Below are 23923 nucleotides of genomic sequence, written 5' to 3'. Positions count from 1 at the left end.
GTGGTTGGGTTTTTGCGGCAGGTTCGCAGCGATTCCGCCACCAAAAACACAACTCAGAAAATAAGAAAAACTTATACTTACCCAGAAGTCTGTATTTCTATTTCCAGGGCGACCTCCTGGGATGAGGTTTCTTCTCATGTGACCGCTGCAACCAATCACAGGCTTCAACGGTCTCCTGGGATGAAACGTCATCCCAGGAGGCCGGCCTGCTGGTGCGGTTTTTCGCCCAGAATTCCTTGCGGCGGATACGCTGCATTCTTTTACACAGCAAGTAAGTAAAGCAAGTGATTGCTGGACAATCTGTACTCCCACAGCCTGCAGAATGCAATAAAGACTTCTCAAATATTATACTATGTCTGTGACATACAGAGAAGAGAGGGGCATCTGAAGAATTGGACCGCATACTATCCAGAGGCATTCCCCAATGTCTATTCTCATTTTTGTCTTAATTTTTGGGGAATTTGGAATCCTGGTGGCATATGGAAATCACAGAAGAGCACATCAATGGTTTCGATCCCCATTCTTTTACTTTCACTAGGCTCAAGGCCACCCTAGGCAGATGTCCACAGGGAACGAGATGTTTCATCGATCGGCGCTCGTTTTCAGGGCCGTGTAAAAGGACCTTTATACCTCAATCAAATACTGTGTCCTCTTTAACATTACATGAGTGGAAAGGTTACTGCCTCCCACAAGATCAGCACACTCATCTCCTACTGCTATCAACATTCCCATGATGTGATTGGCTATAGTGTTCTATCCCTGATGCTGCCCCTATCACAATGAGCCTGTTCTCATTATTATAGTCACATGAGTGAACAGGTCACTGCCTCTGACAAAATCAGCACAATCCTCTGCCGCCATAATTCCCATAATATGATTGGCTGCTCAGTGTCATATTCCCACCCACTTTAAATCTGAGTAAACAACAAAACAAACAACTCAGACCCTAGTCATTTTGGTTTTTTTACAAAATATTGTAACTTTTTAGCATAACATAAATTCAAATGAAGAGAAAATGTTGCCCATTTTGTAAAAAAATTATAAGTTTTTTATTTGTGAATTTATATATAAAAGAAATACAAAAAATGAACTCAAAAGAAAGAAAAAAGAGTGTTTTATGGCAATTCAGGTTTGTCGACTCCCTCTGTTTGCGTAACGACCTCTGATCCGCTTGATGCAAGTAATGTCCGCCTGTTGTAATGTCCCTTCATGATGGCGGAGTTATTATTTTCGTTGAGGATTTGCTTCTGCTTTTGTCGGTTAAGGGACTGTACAAGTCCTAGTACAACAGCTGCTAGTGAATATTGTCCAGTTATTATTTTTGGCTGTGATATTAATGGATTTGGCTGAACTCTTCCTAGAAGAAAATAGGTTTTGATCTTTCCTTCCTGCTCGCTTATACCTTTCACGTAAATCTCTCCGCGATACTCAAACGCAAAGCCGCGATCCTTCAAGACATGGTAGGTCTCCTCAGGCACTTGAATTCTGCCGCTCACTCCCGTGCTGTCCATTCTACTCGCCAGGTTAACAGTTTTCCCCCATATATCATATTGAGGCTTCTTTGCCCCAATGACTCCAGCGACGACTGATCCGTGACTTATACCTAGAAGAAAAACAAATAGATGAGCTGCAATGTGGTAGAAATGAAAATGTAATATAGTAGCATACAATATAAATTATCACACAAACATCTATCTATCTATCTATCTATCTCATATCTATCTATCTATCTCATATCTATCTATCTATCTCATATCTATCTATCTATCTCATATCTATCTATCTATCTATCTATCTATCTATCTATCTATCTATCTATCTATCTATCTATCTATCTATCTATCTATCTATCTATCTATCTATCTATCTATCTATCTATCTCATATCTATCTATCTCATATCTATCTATCTATCTATCTCATATCTATCTATCTATCTCATATCTATCTATCTATCTATCTATCTATCTATCTATCTATCTATCTATCTCATATCTATCTATCTATCTATCTATCTATCTATCTATCTATCTCATATCTATCTATCTATCTATCTCATATCTATCTATCTATCTATCTCATATCTATCTCATATCTATCTATCTATCTATCTATCTATCTATCTCATATCTATCTATCTATCTATCTATCTATCTCATATCTATCTATCTCATATCTATCTATCTATCTCATATCTATCTATCTCATATCTATCTATCTCATATCTATCTATCTCATATCTATCTATCTCATATCTATCTATCTCATATCTATCTATCTCATATCTATCTATCTCATATCTATCTATCTCATATCTATCTATCTCATATCTATCTATCTCATATCTATCTATCTCATATCTATCTATCTATCTATCTATCTCATATCTCTATCTATCTATCTCATATCTATCTATCTATCTATCTATCTCATATCTATCTATCTATCTATCTATCTATCTATCTATCTCATATCTATCTATCTATCTATCTATCTATCTATCTATCTATCTATCTATCTATCTATCTATCTATCTATCTATCTCTCTCTCATCGCTCGGACCTATACCGAACTTGGCTGTTTCTGTCAGTCCTATAGACAATGAATGGAGCAGCAGTGTGGATGCTTGACCGCCCGCTTCATTTAAGCTCTTCCTCATTGCAGGGGGATGCAGCGAGGAGGAACAAGGGGTTTGCGACACCCGTTTTTGAGATCTGTGGGTGTCCCAGCGGTGGGGATCCCAGCGATCAGACACTTAACACCTATCCTGCGGATAGTTGATAATTGTCAATTCTGGTACAAACCCTCTAATAAAGGAACAGTACATTCGGCATAATATTAATGGGGTAAGGGCGCCATTCTGAGTTTTGCTTTGTGGCCCTCTGATTTCTGTTTATACCTCTGACTGAAATCGTCCTTTAAAGAGGACCTGTCACCTATGCTGACACGTCTGTTTTAGTAAAAAATTGTAAAACTCATTATGTCAAATTTCTGGAGCGTCTTCAAACTTTTCATTGATGTGTTCCTCTGTTATTCCTCCTTAAAATATATGAATAAATTAATAACTGGGTGTTACCATTCCCCTTGTCAAAAAGGCGTGTCTTTGAAACGGGCTGAGACTGCAAGCCCTGATTGGATGGTGTCAGACTGCGTACGGACACCCCCCCCAACTTGTAACATAATAAATTTGTAGGAGGAATAACAGAGGAACAACATAGAGTTTTATCAGAAGACGCTCCATAATTGTTATTAAAACAAGTATTTACTAACACAGACATGTCAGTAGGGTGGACAAGTCCTCTTTAAATGCTTAGTAAGTCTACAATTTTTTATGATGTTACTTGTTTTTTTTCATTTTAATCCCTGCCGCTGCCTGTATGACGGGCCCGATGCTTTGTATGCCGGTGACACGAGTATGAGTCACCATGTCGAGGTCCCGTGTACAACACACAAAGCAGGTGTACTCTCTTGTACGATTCATTAATTCCGGCTTATGACCTCCCATGAAATTCAACGATGGATCTTTTAGAATGCATTAAATGTCCGGATGAGCCGGGGCATAAATGAGGGCGCGCAATGAGCAGAATTCATTATTTCCTTTTTTTTGTCATTCATTATGCTGTATTTATTGCAGCAGGGACTACGGCAAAATCACTTCATTTTATCACCCACCTAGTTTAATATTCTGCGATAAAAATCTCTAGATGTGATGAGTACAGAATATGCAAAAATCTCACCTCGTGGTGATTGCCAAAGCGGAAAACATTATTAAAATGATTATAATAATTATATTGAGAAGCAATTCATGCAAACGGATCATAGATGGCTGGATTAAGGCAGGCTGGGGACGGACGCTCAGATGGGGGTCCTAATGTATCGGGGGGAACCGGGTTTTGTTGTCATCAGTGGCGCCATTCTTTTTTTAACCCCTTTCTCCGCAACACCATAGATATACAGCGTGAGCAGGAAGTACTATATATCATGGGGGTGGTGCAGATGTGGCAGGTAATATACAGCTGACATGACGCTGATGTTCCACCCCTTAGATGTCAATTTATGCTTCAGAATCGCTGCTTTGTTGTTGCGGGTTTTCCCCATTGAATTCAGCGGTCGCATTGGATGAAATGTTATCCAAAATGGTCGGGCTTTATGACGTCAGAGGGATGCGTCGCCATGACTATGGGTAAGTATAAGCTTCTTTTTTTTTGACCTGCTGTTTTTCGCAGCGGACATTCCGACTGAAAAACTGCACCACAATTTAGGTTTTTTTTCGTCCAGAATTCCCTGCGGGGATGATGGTGGATACACTGTGTACTTTTATGCAACATATCCGCCCTGTGAACATAGCCTACATGTAGAATACCCTTCAGAAAATTCAACCTAGATTTTGCAGGGAATTTCGGGCGTGCCAAATCAATTTCTGCATGGAAATTTTTTACAGCGTGTGGATGTGATTTGTTAAAATTCATCCACTTTTCTGCGACTGTAAAACGCTGCAGATTTTCCGCCCGCGAATCCGGAAAGAAAATCTGCAGCATTTCTGCTACTTATGAACATGCCCTTACACTCAATGAACAGATATAGCAGGTGCCAACTGCAGAACAAATCGATCTACCATTCACTAAGTTGCTTTAAATGAATCTATCACACTGAATATGGTGTCCTACTTGCAGGCGGCATGTGATAGAGCAGGAGGAGCTGAGCAGATTGATATATAGGTTTATAGGAAAAGATTCAGTATAACCTGTCATTTATGGATTTAAATCCATGCTCACTGTGGGCTTATGAGTACAGGGGGCGGTCCTACTCAGTATAGGCAGGCATATTTGAGCTGTCAATCATTAAGTGACTCCACCCACTGGGCTCATAAGAAAAGAGTGAGCTGAAAATTCAATCAATAAATGACAAGTTATACTGATTTTTTCCCCCACAAAACTTGATATCTCTCTATTCAGCTCCTCCTGTTCTATAACATGCTGCTTGCAGATAGGACAATATGTTCAATGTGACGGGTTCCCTTTAAGACCTTATTATTTGCAGAGACCTTGAAATTTTGGACTGTACTTACCAATACGAAGCTCAAAGTTGTTAAATGAATGCTTGTTGATCTCCTGGATGCTTTCATTCAGTGCTATGGAGAAGTCAGCCACGGCACACAAGTGTCCCCATTTGTCTTCACATTGCTAAATGATACATAAGATAAAACCCATTAGGCACACTCACAAGCTCTGGGAATTGTTCCATTTCCCTGATACATCATGCAATTAAGATCTATATATTTTTTATTTATTTCTTAAGCTTATTTTAATTTTTTTCCTTGATACAAACCATTTAGAGTTATTAGTCACTGGCGGTAGTCGTGGATCTCATTAAATCCCTGTACGCTCACGTGGACGGAGTGATTAATGGACAGCTGCATGTCGATATAAGATCCAGAGGCCAGATATTCTCTATGTACTATATCATGCAGAACGTTGATGAGTGTGAAATTATAACAAGCGTGATCAGTGTCGGACTGGGGTCCCTTGGTCCTACTAGAGGAGATGATCCTGAGGCCACCGATCTATACAGAACATGTGCTTATCCACTTTTAATTGTATTGTAATCTTTGCTGTTATCATTGTACACACAGGACAGATCATCAATAAGATCTCATAGGTTATTACTGGATTATCCCATAAGAGATAGACCCTAGTGGCAAGTGATTGACTCCAAATGGGATTCCGATGCTGGCCTCAATGATCCAGCATCGGACTGGAACTGGTGGGCCCAGGTACTGAACTGCATCTTTCGGGCCGTGGAGCAGGGAGCCATTGACTTTCTGCCTCTGCTTACTCATGTGGGAGGACGCAGAGGACGTTGGCATTTTGGTGCAGGTGACGTGATGATGTGTTTGCGCTGGGCCACGGACAGCAGACAGAGGATCCATACACTCGTCGTTGGGAACAGAGTTAGGTGAGTTTATTTTTTACATTGGTGCGAATGTGGACCTAACTACTATATGGGGGCACAAAGAGGGCCTCACTACTATATTGGGGCACAAAAGGGGCCTCACTACTATATGGGGACACAAAGGGGACATAACTACTATAGGGGGGCACCAAAGGAACCTAAATACTGTTTAGGGGCACAAAAGAGGACTACTATTGTGTGGGTGTACAAAGCGACCCTGACTACGGTATGGGGCAAAAAGGGAAAAATTGCTACTGTGTGGCATAGAGATGCATTACTGTGAAGGGGCCACAAAGGGGCATTATTACTATGTGATACACTTTGAGACGCACTATTACTGTGTGGAGCAATATTACTGTTTGGGGCACTATTACTGTGTGGGGAACTAAAAGGAGCACTATTTCTGTATGGGGCGTAAAGGGGGCACTATTACTGTGTACAGCACAAAAGAGGTGTACTATTAGGGTATGTTCACACGCAGTGTTTTCAGGCGTAATTAGGGCGCTTTACCTGAAAAAACAGCTCCATTATGCCTACAAACATCTGCCCATTGCTTGCAATGGGAATTACGATGTTCTGTTCCCACGAGCCTTTATTTTACGCGTCGCTGTCAAAATACGGCGCGTAAAATGACGGCTCGTCAAAAGAAGTGCAGGACACTTCTTGGGCCGTTTTTGGAGCCGTTTTTCATTGACTCCATTGAAAAACAGCTCCAAAAACAGCCGTAAAAACGCTGCGAAAAACTCGAGTTTATAAAAAAAACGTCTGAAAATCAGGAGCTGTTTTCACCTGAATACAGCTCCGTATTTTCAGACGTTTTTGCTCACTACGTGTGAACATACCCTGACTATGTGGTGCACCAAGAGAGAATTTTTTCCATCTGTGGCATTATAAATGGTAAGTTTTTGTAAAGAGTGGGGAATAGGTAAGGAGGGTTCTGGAAAAGCTAGGATCCAAAGATCTTTGTGTTGCAAATTCGGCAAAGGTGAGTCGTGGCTGGAAGAAGTGGTCATGACGTTCTGGGCCGGATGAAGAAGAAAAGGGAAAGTGAACGACTCCAAACTGATTTCACTGTACTGTGATCACTTATATGGATTGTTGAGCGCCTATCTAGAACTGGTATCTGCCACTATATGGTCACTATATGGTGGTAACATTGGTCTTTGTTTTACTACACAAGTTTTACTACACAATTAAGAGTGGTCACATTATTTCTACATAGCTGAAGGGTGGGTCCCAAGAATTATTTCCTCTGGTGGGCCCAAGGCACTCCAGTCCGACACACTTGGGGCCCATTATTGTTTCAGGGCCCACTAAAGAATCCCCTGGTACCTTGGTGGGTCAGTCCAACCATAAGCATGATCCCACATCGTAAAACCAAGAAAATAAAGTCCCTAAAGCAAATTTGATATACAGTACAGGAAGACTCCACAATATTTTGGACTGTATTAATCAAAATAAAATCTTGAGCACATTTGCAAATACTTTGCTTTACTTATCTTGTATTGATCTCAATGGTTATGAACCAGTTCTAACCGGAGCTACATTCATAATTCTGCTGTTTGACTGTCACCAGCGTGCAGTGCATTGTGAAATGGTTAGATCTAATCTTTTGGATTGCCTAAAGTGTATTTTTGTGCTATATGTAAAGATTGGACGATACTGTATGGCTAGGATGACTAAATGCCTAGAGCTGGATCACTGACAGCATCTCGCACCGGTCAGGAATAGAGAAAGTACAGGGGCTCATATAATGACATTGCCATGTGCTCCTCCGGCATGAAGCTACATACAGCAGCTGACAATAGCTTTCTGTGACTACTGCTATTACTACTACTGGAAGGCTAACTTGTATGAGCCAAAGCGGTGGGCCACTCTGAAAGGCCGCCATGTAATACTACATTTGCCCTGCGGAGGCAGCGCAAGCTTAAAGATTTGGTCTCTGATGAGAAAACACTTAAGAAAGAAAAGGTGTTGCATGAGATTAGACAAACATGGCTGCTTTCTTCTGAAAACAGCACCACTCTTGTCCATGGACTGTGACTGGTATTGCAAGACACAGACAATGGACGAGAGAGGCGCTGCACTGGAAGAAAGCAGCCATGTCTTTTCTAATCTCATATAACCCCTTCAAATGTAAATGGTTCGTGCTTGTGTCTTCTTTATCGTGCATTACAGAGGTCATTGGTTGCCATACTGCATGGCTGGACTGGCCCACCAGAAGTCCAACACATAATCTGGAGGGTCAAGCTTCTTGCAAAATAATGTGGCCCATACATAACAGGACCTTGAAGTTCAGCAGTGGACAATCCCATCTGAAAGTGACGGCAAATGACTTGCTGCTGGGGCTTATCGCTTTTTTGGATCAGTAGTCATTATTGATGATATCACACGGGCGTGTAATAAATCAGCACCTGTTGGGCCCAAGGGGCCTTTTTCCAGCACTGCTATACCGAATAGACCCCCGGGAACGCAACAGCAGACCACCATCTATATAACACACTTTGGCTCATAAAGAAGAATTGGAGATTCCAGCACTGAGTGGCATTATAACTACCTGTTTCTCCGGTGATAATCCCGACACGGCCATGTACGTACTTCCAATAGTTTTGATCTTTTCTATGTCCTGGAATCTCTCTTCATCTAATAACTGCAGAAAAATCCAAGACATAAAAATATATATAAATAACGATGTCATCCCTATTTTGTATGTTCTGCTTTCTTGTCACTTATTCACCATGGAATTAGACGACTTACGTACGAGCAGAACCATTAGAGAAGGTAGAAGATGGCGCCAGTTGCTGTATAAACTGGGAGGACTGGTGCCGATAATGCAGGCATGTGGCATGGGGTTAGGGGATCTCTGGTAATGGCAACAATTAAGCTTCATGTAATCACAGGGCAGGATCAAGGTTGGCAGAAGCTCTAGGCAAATAATTTGGTGGTTGCCCCTACCATGTATCAGTGAAATATAATGCATGGCTAAGTTAAGAACACCACACACAATAGACTAATTTTTGCACATTCTTCCAATGTCAACAGCATCCGTGGATATCTAATGGGTGGAAGCCCAATTGGCATTTAATGTCTGCTTCACCGGGCATGTTGTATTTATCATAATTCACCCTTTGTGTATATAAGGAAGGGAAGTATCCACCTACGCCTGTGACAATGAACATGAATGATCTCCACTGGATTTCTTCTAGATATCAGCACTGGTATCCAAGCTCTATACTGAGAGAAAAGAGCTCCGACCCATAAGAGTATATTAGTAAAAGCTGAATAATAACCTTATTCCACAGATTGTTTGAGGAATCCTTAAACATTCCTTAATTCTTCTGGGAGTATCTCAGAAGCTTTTGAGGGAACTGGGAGATGGTGTACCCAAGGTAGGTAAATGTCCCTTTTTCCCACATTATATTCCGACCTTGTGTAGTCCACACATGTCTTAAAGCCTAACTCTACTTGTACAAACTTTTCTCTAATCTTTAAACAATACAATCCATTGCCCCCACTGATGGTGGTTTTCCACTCTTATCCTCCCTCCTGAATTTTCTGTTACCTGCTCTTCTCAGTTTTTATCACTTCCTGCATCCCTTCCTGCATCCCTTCCTGCATCCCTTCCTGTATCCCTTCCTGTATCCCTTCCTGTATCCCTTCCTGTATCCCTTCCTGCATCCCTTCCTGCATCCCTTCCTGCATCCCTTCCTGTATCCCTTCCTGCATCCCTTCCTGCATCCCTTCCTGCATCCCTTCCTGCATCCCTTCCTGTATCCCTTCCTGTATCGCTTCCTGTATCGCTTCCTGTATCCCTTCCTGCATCCCTTCCTGTATCCCTTCCTGTATCGCTTCCTGTATCCCTTCCTGCATCCCTTCCTGTATCGCTTCCTGTATCGCTTCCTGTATCGGTGACCACCCTGTCTACACATGTACATCCACAAAAGGTTGGCTCAATGGTAGTTATTATTTGTAGTACAGAGGACCACCAATGATACAGGACCAGAAGAGGACAACTGATGCCTGGTCACCGCAAAATTTAGGAGGACAGGCACCAAGATATGGAGAAGAAGGGTCAGATAATGAGCTAGGGGTTTATACTAATGAGTGTCTAAGTAGAGTCAGGCTTTAAAGGGGTTTTCTGAGTTATTTTAAAAAAATTGCCAAGGTAGGAGGGATGCAAAAAAAAAAAAAAAAAAAAAAGAGCCATTACTCACCTCACAGATCCCTGTTGTTCCAGCGAGCCACGCCGATCCGTTCCTCCCCGCCGCTGTTTATTGACATAGCTGCAGCGATGACGTGTCCGTATACCCACGTGATCGTAGCAGCCAAGTACTGGCCTCAGCGATCCTGTGCCGTATACCCATTGAGACCACTGACTGGCTCCAACGATCGTGTGGTTATACAAGCACTTCATCGCTGCAGCTATGTCAATACACAGCGGCGGGGAGCACCGGAAGCGGCGGTGCTGGAACAATGGGGATCTGTGTGGTGAGCAATGTCTTTTTTTTTTTTGCATCCCTCCTATAGAGGCCAATTTTTTAAATAATTTGGAAAACCCCTTGAAGATGACCATACACAATGTTTTTGATAAAGTTGATTATTAAAGGGAACCTGGCTCCCATTATAAAAGGCTCACAGCCAATTTATCAAATATAAACTTATAGGCCCAGTTACCATGGACAATCGCGGTGTCGAGATATAATCTTGTGAATGTCTGGACTAATGTCCTTCAGCTCAACCCACCCATATCCCAAAAATGCCTCAAGCCAGGAGCGGAAATATAATATGAGCAACCTGTGCAGCTGCACAGGGGCAAAGTAGGTAAGGGGGCTCACAGCAACCCTAAAAGCAGCTTCGTACTGTCTATTAGATTGCATGTAAGGGCCTAAACTAATGATTTTCTTTGCTATCAATTGTTGCATTGTTTGAGAGACATAAGGGGGCTCCTTATAAAGAGCAAGGGGCCAATATATTGTTCTTCCACAGGGGCCCTCTACTGCCTGTGTCGGCCCCTGTCTCTAGCAGTAAAGCGAACTGGAAATTAGCATATGGGGAGGAAGAGATCAATGGCAGTCACCCCTCCCCCTTTCTTCAACTCAATGGGCCCCATAGCATTGGTTTGGCCTAATTATTTGGCAAATTCGCCCTGAATGAATCCCACTTACTTGCAAATGACCCTTCATCGCTACTAGCATAAATCATGTAAAATAAAACAGAGTAATATCCCTTTAAGGCTCTGGAATTCAAACTGCTTTACAGACAGAACATATTTGCTCTTGAATATTCTGAATTTCTATGACCTGATTTTTTTGGAATGCGAGCTGCCCGGGTACACTGTTTATGCATCCATATGCCAATCTCAAGGCATGTTGTTTTCTGTTTGGAACTAATTAAGATGCATAATATTTTGCATGGAATAAAAATCTTTTTATTTTTCTGAAGTTTCAATCACAGCCACTTGCATTTCTCCTCCAGTCACAGAGCGGTCCATCTGCTGCACTTCTGAAATGTTTCAGTCGGCTAAGGTCACCCAAGTATGGTACAGATGGCACCGGAATCGTACTAAATACATTAACACATGTCTCTTGGAGTCCATGAAAAACTCGTCTTATCCTCTCTGCTTTTTATTTGGTCTTTGAAGATCTCAATACAGACAACATGGACGCAACAATAATACCCCATATAATTATAAGAGACCCCCTGATGATGGAATAGAAGACTGATACTGGGAAGCAAACTGCATAGTATTTGCATACATTTGTTACATTTGAGAAAGTCTACCCTAAAGGAACTGCAATACGTTTCTTATATAAATTCCCCCATGCCAGTATCATAGTAATACAGTAGTTATATTCTTATACATAGATCGCGGTATTATAGTAGTTATATTCTTGTATATAGGGGGCAGTATTATAGTAGTTATATTCTTGTATATAGGAGCAGTATTATAGTAGTTATATTCTTGTATATAGGAGCAGTATTATAGTAGTTATATTCTTGTATATAGGAGCAGTATTATAGTAGTTATATTCTTGTATATAGGAGCAGTATTATAGTAGTTATATTCTTGTATATAGTGGCAGTATTATAGTAGTTATATTCTTGTATATAGGGAGCAGTATTATAGTAGTTATATTCTTGTATATAGGGGGCAGTATTATAGTAGTTATATTCTTGTATATAGGGGGCATTATTATAGTAGTTATATTCTTGTATATATAGGGCAGTATTATAGTAGTTATATTCTTGTATATAGGAGCAGTATTATAGTAGTTATATTCTTGTATATAGGGGGCAGTAATATAGTAGTTATATTCTTATACATAGATCGCGGTATTATAGTAGTTATATTCTTGTATATAGGGGGCAGTATTATAGTAGTTATATTCTTGTATATAGGGGGTCAGTATTATAGTAGTTATATTCTTGTATATAGGGGGCAGTATTATAGTAGTTATATTCTTGTATATAGGGGGCAGTATTATAGTCGTTATATTCTTGTATACAGGAGCAGTATTATAGTAGTTATATTCTTGTATATAGGGGCAGTATTATAGTAGTTATATCCTTGCATATAGGGGCAGTATTATAGTAGTTATATTCTTGTATATAGGGGGCAGTATTATAGTAGTTATATTCTTGTACATAGGGAGCAGTATTATAGTAGTTATATTCTTATACATAGATCGCGGTATTATAGTAGTTATATTCTTGTATATAGGGGGCAGTATTATATTAGTTATATTCTTGTACATAGTGGACAGTATTATTGTAGTTATATTCTTGCATATAGAGGCAGTATTATAGTAGTTATATTCTTGAATATAGGAGCTGTATTATATTCTTGTATATAGGAGGCAGTATTATAGTAGTTATATTCTTGTATATAGGAGGCAGTATTATAGTAGTTATATTCTTGTATATAGGGGCAGTATTATAGTAGTCATATTCTTGTATATAGGGGCAGTATTATAGTAGTTATATTCTTGTATATAGGGGCAATATTATAGTAGTTATATTCTTGTATATAGGAGGCAGTATTATAGTAGTTATATTCTTGTATATAGGGGCAGTATTATAGTAGTTATGTTCTTGTATATAGGAGGCAGTATTATAGTAGTTATATTCTTGTATATAGGGGTAGTATTATAGTAGTTATGTTCTTGTATATAGGGGGCAGTATTATAGTAGTTATATTCTTGTATATAGGAGCAGTATTATAGTAGTTATATTTTTGTATATATGAGCAGTATTATAGTAGTTATATTCTTGTATATAGGAGGCAGTATTATAGTAGTTATATTCTTGTATATATGAGCAGTATTATAGTAGTTATATTCTTGTATATAGGGGGCAGCATTATAGTAGTTATATTCTTGTATATAAGGAGCAGTATTATAGTAGTTATATTCTTGTACATAGGGGCAGTATTATACTAGTTATATTCTTGTATATATGAGCAGTATTATAGTAGTTATATTCTTGTATATAGGGGCAGTATTATAGTAGTTATATTCTTGTATATAGGAGCAGTACTATAGTAGTTATATTCTTGTATATAGGGGCAGTATTATAGTAGTTATATTCTTGTATATAGGGGCAGTATTATAGTAGTTATATTCTTGTGTATAGGAGCAGTATTATAGTAGTTATATTCTTGTATATAGGAGCAGTATTATTGTAGTTATATTCTTGTATATAGGGGGCAGTATTATAGTAGTTATATTCTTGTATATAGGGGCAGTATTATAGTAGTTATATTCTTGTATATAGGGGTCAGTATTATAGTAGTTATATTCTTGTATATAGGGGGCAGTATTATAGTAGTTATATTCTTATATATAGGGGCAGTATTATAGTAGTTATATTCTTGTACATAGGGGGCAGCATTATAGTAGTTATATTCTTGTATATAGGGGGTAGTATTATAGTAGTTATATTCTTGTATATAGGGGCAGTATTATAGTAGTTATATTCTTGTATATAGGGGGCAGTATTATAGTAGTTATATTCTTGTATATAGGGAGCAGTATTATAGTAGTTATATTCTTGTATATAGGGGCAGTATTATAGTAGTTATATTCTTGTATATAGGGGGCAGTATTATAGTAGTTATATTCTTGTATATAGGGAGCAGTATTATAGTAGTTATATTCTTGTATATAGGGGCAGCATTATAGTAGTTATATTCTTGTATATAGGGGGCAGTATTATAGTAGTTATATTGTTATACATAGGAGCAGTATTATAGTAGTTATATTCTTGTATATAGGAGAAGTATTATAGTAGTTATATTCTTGTATATAGGGAGCAGTATTATAGTAGTTATATTCTTGTATATAGGGGCAGTATTATAGTAATTATATTCTTGTATATATGTGGCAGTATTATAGTAGTTATATTCTTGTATATAGGGGGCAGCATTATAGTAGCTATATTATTGTATATAGGGGGAATTCTATAGTAATTATATTCTTGTATATAGGGGGCTAGTATTATAATAGATTATATATTCAGAGAGATAAATAAATGTTGTGTTCTGAAGTCTGAGACCTTTCTTCCGTCCTAACAGTCAGTGGTGTTTACCTCATCAAAGTCGGCGATTATTTCATTCAGCAAACGGAGGCATTCAACGCCTTGGTTATTCATTTCCGTCTGTGAATAAAAATCAGCAAATCCAGGGATGGAAGCAAACATGACACCTACAGCATCATAGGACTGAGAATACAGCTCCTGGAGGAGAAGAAAACAAATAATAAAGATGTCAGTAACATAAAGCTTCACAATAGAGAATAGATTCATCTGACACTTTACTTCCAAACAATTAAAGAGTTTATCCCTTGAAAATTATTTATCACGTATCCACAGGTCTAATCGCTGCTGGTTCGACTGCTGGGATACGAATCGATCGATCGCAAGAACAAGGGTCCCAAGTTCCCCATTTAAATAGAGTGGTGGTCACTTGTGCGAACTACCTTTCTATTTTATTATTTATGGGACAGACAGAGATAGACGAGCGCTGTATCCCCTGCTATAAATGATAAGAATATTATTCACGTCCGAGTTCTGTCACCTGTGTAAATGTACTCAGCCCGCAGCTTTCTGCTTTTATACATTCATGGAACTCCTAATGACGTCTCTTATTCTTATAATTTACAGTTTAGGGGACATTATTACATAAATAATATATCTTATCATTATCATCTTCACTATTATTATTATTTTTTTTATTATTATTATTATAATCATAATCAGAGATGAGACCATTTTTTCCACCCAATTTGATGGGCACTATTTCTGGAGTCAGTTTGTGAATCGTCATCTATTGGGATGCATGGGTGAATCAATTTGTTAGGTCTGAGATTCCACTTTAGAATATTTAACCGCTTAAAGGACTTGTCTGCTTTGGACAATCGCTACTTGTTAGAAGGAGATCACATCGATCATTAAGGAGACCACAAAATGTCCCTCTGCTTGGACCCTTAGCGATCAGCTGTAATCTGTAATTGTTCAATTTCCCAACAGCGCCACCACAGGAGAAATGAAGCATTACATAGTGCCCATTCAGATCAATGGGTTGTCTGTGTACTGCAGGACAGGACAGGTCCTCCAGACTGAGAGATGCTCTTTGTAACCACACTCTACTCTGCCCAAGAGATCAGGGTCCTGAACAGAGGACTACTCCTCTATCAACTCAGAATTCCCTAATAGAGATAACGTTGTCCCCGGCCATTTAACCATTTGGTTCCCCCTCCCCCTGTCATCCCATCAGCCCCCCCACACCATGATCGTGGGATGCTAATGGTTGTCATGGCAGTCTGGGGGCCTAATGAAGGCCCCCAGGTCTGCCATCTTGGTGCTCTTGTTAAGTTCAGCCAGAGGGCCGGGAAACTGCACAATACACTGCAATGTATAAGTATTGCAGTGTATTGTACCAGCGATCCAACGATCACTTGTTCAAGTCCCTAGGGTGACTACAAATTATATTATATTAAAAGTAATGAAAAAAACCTTTTCCCATTACAGGATACTGAGACGAGTCTGGGAGAGAAGTCCGGCGGCATCAGGCACGTGGGCATTGCGCACATAAACCCGAGGACAGTACACCTCGTTCACTACGCTTGTGCGGTGTATTATCCTTGGCTTCATATGCGTATGCACCCAAAGCCGCTCCCGGACTGATCTCAGTAACTTGTAAGTCATATTAATAACTCTTGCCTAAACAGCCGGTTTCGACCTCTGCAGGTTCGAAACACTAAACCCCAGCTGCATAACGACATATTGGTGGTTTAGTAGCACCAAACCCAGTGACAGGTTTGGACAGTGATTAAGGACCACTTGCCATACATTTTTCTTAAACCCATGCCAATGAACACTTTTGGCACAGGTTTTAGTCTGACTGACGGGGGAGAGGCCAGCTGACGGATGGGGGTCCAGCAGTTAGAGACTGCTGGGGACCCTGTCTTCTCTGTTTTCACATACACAATGCTCAATTTTCCCAGTGGCGACATGACTGAACAGAAAATAGAGAGACCGCAGCACAGGTTGTTTTAAGGTATCAAAAAGGAGCGTCACCAACTTTTATTTCACCATAATAGACAACGACGTTTCGACCCCAATGTGGGTCTTTCTCAAGCTTGAGATTGGCGATGACTTGACACGGCTTGCACCGGATGGAAACTTTTCCTGATAAAACGATTTCCATGAGTTTTTGGGACGGTGATGTGCTGCTGATCTCCTTTTCATGACAGAACAGGCCCCCAGCACAGCCCTAACAGTGACATTTAAATATTCACACGCAGCATATTTGTAGCAGAAATGTCTGCGACTGAAAATCATTTCCATTCTTTTGAAGAGAGTTGTTTCTGCTGTTTGTGCATGGATTTCTGTAAACCTCACTCAGAAGTTGCCAAAACTTCTGCAACAAATTTAGCTGTGTGTGAATTCACCCTAGAGCTGATTTCCCCTGTAACAAACTCAGTTATAGCGTAAAAAAAATTTATAAAGTCCCTTAATGGTCTTTTCTGACCTTTGTGGGACAGACTATAAAATAAAAATTAAGGCTTCATGCACACGACCATATTTTTGCGGCCGCAATTTATCGGCATTGTGATGGTGCATTATGTGTGGTTTATTGGGAGTCCTCAGCAGAGAGAAATAACTATGTAACGAAGTACCACAGGTCATGTCTCCAGCCTATGGACAATCAGATGAGTCAGAGGTGAAGTCCACAAGACATAAAGTGTTGTCATTGTCCAGTCCCCACAGGGGGTCATCAGGAGGCACCACAGTAATATTCAGCTCAGGTGCAGACCAGCAAACAAGACAGATCCAATTATCTTCCCCATTGTGTCCTCATCCTGGCTGTGGCAATCCACATAATAGCACAAAGGACTACAACTCACATACAGACAGTGAAACTGAAAGGATGTTCCTCCCCCTGGGGAGATATAAGGGCTTGTCTTGGGGAGGTTGGAGATCTTCTGGATTTAGACCTTCAGGAGAGCTGAAGCTGAGGCCAGCGCTCTGAAGATGTTCCTGTGATCACCTTATCTTGTGGACTGTGTGTTGTTCCTGCATTGAACGTGACTTGTTCTGTCAACATTGGATGCAATAAACCCTGTTGGAGTTGCCCTGTCGTCTCTGGCTCTGTTGATCGTGTATTAATGTAACGAACCCCATGACAACTGAGATCTTCTGGATTTAGACCTTCAGGAGAGCTGAAGCTGAGGCCAGCGCTCTGAAGATGTTCCTGTGATCACCTTATCTTGTGGACTGTGTGTTGTTCCTGCATTGAACGTGACTTGTTCTGTCAACATTGGATGCAATAAACCCTGTTGGAGTTGCCCTGTCGTCTCTGGCTCTGTTGATCGTGCATTAACCTAACAAACCCCATGACAACTGGTGTCAGAAGTGGGACCAACAGAGTGCAGGAGAGATGGACAGAGGTCTGAATACCAGGATGTCTATCGTGAGGAGAGCAATTGTGTTTTACCAGGAGGCAATGGACTATTTCGGACCAAACTCTACAGAACACATTGAACGCTGGGCTTGGGATAAGGCTCTGACTATGGCAAGGAAGGAACAAGTTATTGTGCGAGCTCGGGAGTTGTACCAGGAGACCATGGATGCTCTGGGATGTTTGGCCTCCAAGGATGATAAGTTCTGGGACTGGGACTGGAATTGGTGTCTGGCAACAGCGGAGCGAGAGGTGCTGCAAACATGGTGTGAACGGCCAGCACAATGTTATAAGGATCGTGCTGCTGCTTCAGGCTCGGATCGCTACAGATCTCCAGAGAAGGCTCCAGAGTGTCCTGAGGTGAGTGATGTGAAGTCTGTGGGAAGCTTATACCATAAGACATGGGAGCACCAAGAGGAAGTAAAGGATTCTGGGCTTGATTCAGGACCGGAAGGATTGCATACAGGGGATGTCAGTTTATCTGCAGAAACGGGTCCTGTGGATGATGAAGATGCAGGAGATGTGGCTAGCACTGGTGTGGATGATGGGGACACAGGCGATATAACTAGCACTAGACCTCCTGAAATCTTTGCCACTGAGATCACCAGTGCCAGTTCTGAAAGCCCAACTGAGGTTAAGTCACACGAAACAGACCCACTAGTGAGCAATGAAGTTTGTGCTTCTCCTGGCGATGTGTTTCCTGCGTTCCCCTCACCCCAGGATTTCCAAGAGATCGAGGAACCCAACTGTAATGTTACCTTGAGGTCTGATTTGTCTTTGTCCAATGATGTTGTGGATATTACGGTCAGTATGGACTCTCCAGGCACACAGTCTTCCAACATGGATGAGGATGACACTGGAGTGTCAGCGAGTTCTAAGGTGGAAGAAGGAGCGTTGGAGGAGCAGGTCTGCGAAGGACAACAAGACACTGGTCCCAACAGCAGTGGTGACCTTCATGATGGTGAGACTTCAGACCCTTTTCAAATATGCCCAAGGCCCTTGTTTCCTAAAAACGGTTTGACTTCTATCTCCCCATCTACTGCCACCAAATTCTCAGGACTCACTACAATTCTGAACAGTGACTATATTTTTTGGTATGATCTTTGCCTGGGTGATGGGTCAGATAGTAGGCCAGCATTGCCCAATATATGGTGGTGGGACGCACTGGGGAGGAAAGTGTCTGCATGGTCCATGCGGAGAACTGTAAACTGGATAAAAGGTCCCAAGAAACCTCCAGACCCCAGAGACTCCATCTCACGGGCTGGACAGTCCTGGAGGCCACCGGATCAGTTCTTCCAAAGCGAACAGATGATGTGGAACTTTTGTGGAAGTGTCTTGAACTTTGTGGTTGTGTTTCCAGACATTGCTCTTAGCCCCGGATGTACATGTGCACTGGACTTTCTTTACAGCCTGTGGACTGTTCTTATTGAACTGAAATAAGTGGCTTATGAGTGAGGTGGCCAGCGGCCTGTGTAGGCCACTTGGCCAGCTCACTTATTATATGAGGGGAGAGGTTGTGATGGTGCATTATGTGTGGTTTATTGGGAGTCCTCAGCAGAGAGAAATAACTATGTAACGAAGTACCACAGGTCATGTCTCCAGCCTATGGACAATCAGATGAGTCAGAGGTGAAGTCCACAAGACATAAAGTGTTGTCATTGTCCAGTCCCCACAGGGGGTCATCAGGAGGCACCACAGTAATATTCAGCTCAGGTGCAGACCAGCAAACAAGACAGATCCAATTATCTTCCCCATTGTGTCCTCATCCTGGCTGTGGCAATCCACATAATAGCACAAAGGACTACAACTCACATACAGACAGTGAAACTGAAAGGATGTTCCTCCCCCTGGGGAGATATAAGGGCTTGTCTTGGGGAGGTTGGAGATCTTCTGGATTTAGACCTTCAGGAGAGCTGAAGCTGAGGCCAGCGCTCTGAAGATGTTCCTGTGATCACCTTATCTTGTGGACTGTGTGTTGTTCCTGCATTGAACGTGACTTGTTCTGTCAGCATTGGATGCAATAAACCCTGTTGGAGTTGCCCTGTCGTCTCTGGCTCTGTTGATCGTGCATTAACCTAACAAACCCCATGACAGGCATTTTTACTGATAAATTGCGGACCCATTCTTTCTATGGCCCCATGCACAGGACCGTGATTTACACGAATCAGTGCAGGGGCCGCAAATCCAAACAAGTCATTTTACGGTCCGGATTAGCGGATTTACCAATACTAGGGAATTGTTGTGGATCCGTGAGTCCGGATGACACACGGATACACAACAAGGGTTTTTGCGATCCAACAGACCGCAACGAACCTGTGGTTGTGCGAACTGCAAAACCAATAGGGTCGTGTGCATGCGGCCTTCAAGGTAAAAAAACACAAATAATTCTCTTCCCTGACAATTGTTGCCGTATGCCATAGTGCTAATTCCCATTCAAACAGTCCAAATTAAAAATGGAATATAAAATTAACGGTAGCCAATGGTGAACATTAAAGTATAGGAAATTAAAACGTCCATTTTAGGGTAACGCTATATGATTAGTATTGTGAGTAACTAGAATTTAAGAAAGCATATTACTTTGAGTATTTTTTCAAATTACAAGCCTAAGGACTACTTTTTCAGGCAGATTTTGAAATGGCGCCGATTCCAACGTGGTTTTCGCATTAAAAAAACCTCACTGTGAACGGACCCTTATACTTTAAAAATTATGTGTATAAAAATGCTAAAAAAGAAACTTGCATAGGTCTAAAAAAAACAAAAAAAGCCATAATATCACAACGATATCCCAAAGATATAAAAAAAAGTAGCCGTTAAACTAACGGTTACTAAAAACGACTAAATGTCTGGTCCTGAATGCCTAAAATACCCTGAACTGGTTAATAATAGGTGAATCGATTCTATCATTGTAGTTTATGAACTGTAGTCCGGGGCCCCTGCCTAGACCACCCTCACCTTCAACACAGAGCGTGTTTACCCAGATTGCCAGGGGCCCCCAAGCTCAGTGTGCCCGGCCTCTGCCCAGGTTTGCTGACAGCGACCCTGATTCTAATTATAACCACCACCACCATCATCACTATAATTATCATCACCACCACCATCATCACTATAATTATCACCACCACCACCACCATCATCACTATAATTATCACCACCACCACCATCATCACTATAATTATCATCACCACCACCATCATTACTATAATTATCACCACCACCATCATTACTATAATTATCATCACCACCACCATCATCACTATAATTATCATCACCACCACCATCATCACTATAATTATCATCACCACCACCATCATCACTATAATTATCATCACCACCACCATCATCACTATAATTATCACCACCACCACCATCATCACTATAATTATCATCACCACCACCATCATCACTATAATTATCACCACCACCACCATCATCACTATAATTATCATCACCACCACCATCATCACTATAATTATCATCACCACCACCATCATCACTATAATTATCACCACCATCATCACTATAATTATCATCACCACCACCATCATCACTATAATTATCATCATACTCATTATTACCATTATCATACATCCTCCGTTATTACTAATTCAACACTTTTCCATCACGGTTGCGATAATTTGTGTATAATTGTATATTGTATGAAAATTCAAATATCAAAAATAATGTCATATAATAAAAATCCGCCAGAATGGCAAAAAAATGTGACATTACAATATTGTTGTGCCTATGAATAGGGAGAATACAGCAGAGCAGGGTGTAATTATAATAATTAGTATGCAGGTATATTAACGAAGCGGACATTCAGATGTGGTACATACGACAACAAACACCTGATCCCAGGTCTAACATGTCGAAATGGCGCTGTGTAAAATCATGGCCTATGACTGAGTGCTATATCTAGCTGCCGGTACAGACTCCTGAAAGCCCATTTTTACCTCAAATAAAAAATTCACCAGCAAATATAATTCCTTGGGTCATCTTCTTCTGTTAAGATGTTTAAAGTTCTGTTCCAATGGTTAAAAGTTCTATTCAACGGTTTCGTCGTTATATCTGTTTCTGTGAAAGTTGTGGGACGACCCGAATAGCCGCCATTACAGCTTCCACAGCGGTTGTCACCGAGTTTGCCAAGATTCACATGAAGACAGACTCTTTTAATACTGAAGCTGGCTCAGTAATCAGCATAAGGGTTCGGTTTCAGAAACACCGAGCAATCAGCAATCATCACCAGGGATAGTAAGGCTGTCCATGCATTTTCCCCACAGCGGCCACTCCAGGAAAAATGAAGTATTACATGCTGACTATTCAAATAAATGGCCAACTGTGTAATACATGGAGCAAGAGCAAGAGTCGCTTATTGCTATTGGCCCTCTGCTCTGGCTATAAGAGGAGGGTCCCGATCGGGAAACCACTTCCGTGATGTCCATATGCCCTAATGGGGCATATAGACATGGGTTATCTTCATGAGCCAACAACTATAAGAAATCCCCTCCTTAGATAATGCCAAATAGCTAGGAAAACGACATACTTGCTCCTATTTATCAGAGCTCTCCGTGAGGGTGTGGCGTAGACTATTCTGAATTTTGCTATGGCCCCCTATAATTTTTGTGTACGCCCATGCATACTTGTCAACAGTCCTGATTTTGGCGGGACCATCCTGCAAACCAAACCACAAAAGGGGTAGAGTTTATGCAAATTTATATGAAAATGTAATGACGGGGTAGGGAGACAGACAGGTGAGCCCTAATCTACCCGCCACTCAGTCCCTGCCTACTTGCACGGCCCGTCCTAGGCGACTGCGTACAACTGGGCGACGGTCCCTACGCTCAATATGTGTACGACAGACAAATAGACAAGGGTACACAGAAGCTAAGGGAAATGGGGCAGTTGCCCACGGCAACACCGTGAGCAACAGGAGTAGTAAACAAGCCTAGTCAAACCAGGAGTGTACGAGGTACCAGACACAGAGCAGGAGAGTAGTACGTACAGCCAGGGTCAAAATGAAGCAAGGTCAATAATAATAGCAGGAGCAGCAGAGCCAGGAAACAGGAAAGAATCACAGGCAAAGACAAGCAGGACATGAAGGTATAAATAGGCCGAGGGCGGGAGCTAGAACCGTCTGGCCAGGCTGTGATAGGTTCTCCCACTCCTGAGCCTCCCAGCCTGAGTGGTAGCAGATCGAGTCACTCTATCAGACTTAGGAGCAGGTGCAGACTGATTAACCACGGGCGTCGACACAGAAGCTGTGTCTGGCAGATCCTTTAAAGAAAAAAGGGCATTTACAGCTATTTCAGGGGCGTTCTCGGGAGGGGATCAAAATGTTCTTAATTGTGGGAGAATAAATGTTGGTAAGTATGGGAAAGGTTTTTTTCACATCTGTGTTCTGAGCCTTCGTCGCAGATTCGGACACATTTAACAAAAAGAAAAGTGGGTGAATGCAGCACCATTCTTCCCGTCCAAACAATAGACACTATTATTAAGTCAATGGAATCCATTGAATAATCGGAAACCAGATTTGAGCAGAAGGAAGAAATGTCTGTTCATGGGATAGGATGAGATAATGGTGCCGGTACTGCATGGAGTATATGCCGGTAGTGTCTACAGAGGTGGAGTTGCCCTGCTTTATTCTCTACTATATATCGAGTTCCCTGAACTGAAGTTTTTATCGCTTTCTTGATTATAAAGCAGCCACCGGGAACATAAAAGGGGTAATGGATTTTAATGGAGAAGCTTCTGCTGCACTCAGCCGCTACAGAACATTTCCTGTAGATTATTTACTACAAGAGGCGACTGAATAAAGGCTCTTTCTATAGAGTACAGAACAATATACAACTCCTTAAAAAAGCTGAAGCTCTTATCTGAGCTACATAGTGTGGAGTTGATCAAAGGACTGAAAGTCCTGATCTAAAAGAAAAACTCTATGCAGAAAGTATATCCCTGTAGGGAGAAATAAAAAAAAAAAACGAAAAAAGAAAAAAAACCAACCTAAAGGTCATAA

The 23923-nt window shown here is 41.1% G+C and overlaps 1 protein-coding gene across 3 annotated transcripts in view; it reads right to left on the bottom strand.

The window, feature by feature from the left end:
* Positions 1-1067: 1067 nt before the first annotated feature.
* The window catches only part of ADCY8 (adenylate cyclase 8), a 279438-nt gene continuing 256582 nt past the window's right edge, over positions 1068-23923 (bottom strand). For all 3 annotated transcript variants that reach the window (XM_075825719.1, XM_075825721.1, XM_075825720.1), the window contains 4 exons: positions 14538-14684; positions 8509-8601; positions 5068-5182; positions 1068-1603 (listed from right to left, as the gene is read on the bottom strand). In XM_075825719.1, coding sequence (XP_075681834.1) covers positions 1116-1603; positions 5068-5182; positions 8509-8601; positions 14538-14684 — 843 coding nt within the window. In that variant the 3' untranslated portion in view covers positions 1068-1115. The remainder of the gene's footprint in view (positions 1604-5067; positions 5183-8508; positions 8602-14537; positions 14685-23923) is intronic.

Source organism: Rhinoderma darwinii, chromosome 5 (genome assembly GCF_050947455.1).
Source record: "Rhinoderma darwinii isolate aRhiDar2 chromosome 5, aRhiDar2.hap1, whole genome shotgun sequence".
NCBI lineage: Eukaryota > Metazoa > Chordata > Amphibia > Anura > Rhinodermatidae > Rhinoderma > Rhinoderma darwinii.
The sequence above is the reverse complement of the archived record's forward strand: the minus strand, read 5'-3'. Positions and strand labels throughout refer to the sequence as shown.